Source organism: Mustela nigripes, chromosome 11 (genome assembly GCF_022355385.1).
Source record: "Mustela nigripes isolate SB6536 chromosome 11, MUSNIG.SB6536, whole genome shotgun sequence".
NCBI classification, from domain to species: domain Eukaryota; kingdom Metazoa; phylum Chordata; class Mammalia; order Carnivora; family Mustelidae; genus Mustela; species Mustela nigripes.
The window spans coordinates 35,725,574-35,728,777 of record NC_081567.1 but is presented as its reverse complement, the minus strand read 5'-3'; the positions used below and the strand labels follow the sequence as shown (position 1 = coordinate 35,728,777).

The following is a 3,204-nucleotide window of genomic DNA, read 5'->3' as shown; positions in this document are numbered from 1 at the left end:
GCAGGCTCCCTGCTGAGCAGAGAGCCCGATGCGGGACTCGATCCCAGGACCCTGAGATCATGACCAGAGCCGAAGGCAGAGGCTTAACCCTCTGAGCCACCCAGGCGCCCCTAGAGTGTGCTTCTTAAAAGTAGTTGACTAGGGTGCTGCTGAACATCCTTTGACACATAGGTATTTTAGTTGGCCAGGGATGCCATGACAAAGAACCACATTTATTCTCACAGTTCTAAGAGGCTCGAAGTCCAAGATCAGTGTTTAGGAGGGTTGCCTTTAAAGACCCTACTTCCAATAACTGTCACATTCCGAGGCACTGGGAATTAGGGCTTCAACAGGTGAGTTGGGGGTGCATAACAATAGGAAAGTCCCACCACCAGGAGGAATCCAATCCCATCACCAACAATGTGCAATTGAGAAATCCTGATTAGGTGACTCTTTGTATGTGACTCTGCCTGTCCTTGTGTACTAATATCTCCTTGCACACTGCCTCCATACTCACCTGCAGGACTGTAAGCTACTTGAGAGTGCTGGCTTTGGCCTTTTTCTTCATCTTGTATTCTCAGTGCTTGCTACAGTGTTAAGATCTTGAATATCTGTAAGCTCCAGAATGGCAGTTCCTTTGAATGGTCTGCTGCCTATTCCCAGTGCAGAACCCAGTGCCTGGCAAGTAGTAAATGCTCAGTGAGTATTTGCTGAATGAATGAATGGGGAATCTAGAAGCTTCTTTGTAGACAGAAGTTTGACTTGGAAACCTGGAGCTGTCATGACTTTTATGCCTTAACGAGGCTCCCTTTCACCCCCAGCCCTGCACTCTATCTTTGGTTGTCACAGGATGCATTGGGGGTTAGGCAGGGCTCAAGGTGTGGGGAGCTCCCCCTGTTTCACTTGGTGACAGACCAGCCCAACTTAGTCAACCACATGCACAGAGTGCAGTCAAGGGGGGGGTGCACAGTGTGTCTGCTGGTGACTGTTCTCTTGGTCCTGATGCCAGAAGCATGAAAGGGCATATGGCTGCCTGCGTTGGGCATTGACCCATTAGCTGCTCTGGGGTGATCAGGTTCAGGCACAGGGCCTTTTAACCCTGTGTGTCTATATAGGTGTATTGTTTTTAGGGGAAGGGCAGCACTTTTATCAGATACTCTTAGATCTGTGACTTTGAACACTAAGAACTATTTCTTTAGTACAGTGGTTCTCAAATTTAGCATGTGGCAAAATCATCACCTGGAGGGCTTGTTAAACATAGGCTACTGCACTCCAGAGTTTCTGACTCAGGTCTGGGGTGGGGCCTGAAAATGGGCATTTCCAACAAGCTGATGGTGCTGCTGGTCCAGAGACCACCCTCCGAGAGCCACCCCGGAAGCAGATCCCCAAGGTTGCTTGGTGGAGGGAAGGAATGTGGAGAATTGTTAAGCATTAAGGGAGACAACACATGTGAAGGTACCTGGTACAGTGCTGGTGCTTGGGTAGTGTAAGAGTGGGACTAGGTCCCATTTTCATTGTCCTGCAGGTCCAGTCTGTGTCTGGGGTGCTGCTCCTTTGGTGGTGTAGTGGGGGTACCACCTCATTGTATTGTGGTTCAGCAGAATCAGCCCTGCCTAGTGGTGTTTGTTTTATATTCAATGCCTCCAGTGGCCTTGGCCATTTTTGAAGTGCAGTGAGTTAGGTCTCCAGAGGGCTTGGAGGAAAGCCGACTCCAAAGCTGTGACCTCTGTTCCTTTACAGGTATAACCTGGCTGGCAGGTATACTCACAATTTCCTTTTGTTGAGCACATTCCCAGAATGATTTTCTTTCCTTTTTTTCTTTTTTAGGAGTAAGAAGTTACCCTTTTGTTTGCACTGCCTCCTTCCACATGAGCTCCCCTTTGGCCAAAGAGGATTATTACCAGATATTAGGAGTGCCCCGAAATGCCAGCCAGAAGGAGATCAAGAAAGCCTATTACCAGGTCTGTATGGAAGCCAGATTTTAGGGACAAGACTGTAGAAGGGATGCTGTTGGTCTAGTCTGCTCACGAGTGAGCCACAGCTGCCCATATATATGGGTTCCATGCGGCTGACAGTGTAGAATGAGATGAGAACAGTGGGTGTTGCTGGACTGTTCCTCAGGCACATTGGGCCCTGCTCATTAATACTTCAGAAGAAAGATAGGCAGAACCAAAGATTTTTTTTTTTTTTAAGATTTTATTTATTTATTTGACAGAGAGAGAGAGATCACAAGTAGACAGAGAGGCAGGCAGAGGAAGAGGGAGGAAGCAGGCTCCCTGCTCAGCAGAGAGCCTGATGTTGGTCTTGATCCCTGGACCCTCAGATCATGACCGGAGCTGAAGGCAGAGGCTTAACCCGCTGTGCCACCCAGGCGCCCCCACCAAAGATTTTTTTTTAAGTCCTTTTTTTTTTTTTTTTTAAGATTTACCTATTTATTTGAGGGAACGCATGTGTACACTCACAGCAGGGTGGGGCAGAGGGAGTGGGAGAGAGAGGATCTCAAGCAGACTCCCCACTGAGCACGAAGCCAGACGGGGGGTTGATCTCATGGACCCTGAGTCCAATAGTTGAATGCTTAGCCAACTGAGCCACCCAGGTGCCTTGTTTGTTTTCCCTTTTTTGCTATTTACCAGGAGTGCTGCTGGGAACATCCATGTGTAGGTTTTGTGTAGATCTATGTTTTCATTCCTCGTGAGTATGTTCATACACCTAGGAGTGGAATTGCTGGGTCACCGTGATCAAATCCATGGTTAACCTTTTGAGGACTGCCGGACTATTCCAAAACGGCTGCACTATTTTGCATTCCTACCGTCAGAGGGTTCTGACTTCTCTGTACCCATAGCGACACTTGTTCTTGTTTGTTCTTTCGAGTACAGCCACCCTAGTGAGTGTGAAGTGGGTTGTCACTGTGGTTTTAATTTGCTTTTCAGTGGGGGGCAGGACACTGAGCTCCTTCCCATGTGCTTATTGGCCGTTTGCTGGATGTGTATTCAGTTTCTTTGTCCGTTCCTGAGTTGTAACGGACTGAGCAAAGGCATGGGCGTAGGAAGCAGAGACCCTGGTTTGGGATAGTGAATAACTTGTTCTTCTCTTGAGCTGGAGGGCAGGGTACCTGAGTTAAGAGTGGGAGAGGAGGGACGCCTGGGTGGCTCAGTTGGTTAAGCAGCTGCCTTCGGCTCAGGTCATGATCCCAGCGTCCTGGGATCGAGTCCCACATCGGGCTCC

General features: G+C 48.7%; 1 protein-coding gene across 2 annotated transcripts in view; it reads left to right on the top strand.

The window, feature by feature from the left end:
- The window catches only part of DNAJA3 (DnaJ heat shock protein family (Hsp40) member A3), a 30,292-nt gene that overhangs the window by 2,233 nt on the left and 24,855 nt on the right, over positions 1-3,204 (top strand). For both annotated transcript variants that reach the window (XM_059415446.1, XM_059415447.1), the window contains exon 2: positions 1,807-1,940. In XM_059415446.1, coding sequence (XP_059271429.1) covers positions 1,807-1,940 — 134 coding nt within the window. The remainder of the gene's footprint in view (positions 1-1,806; positions 1,941-3,204) is intronic.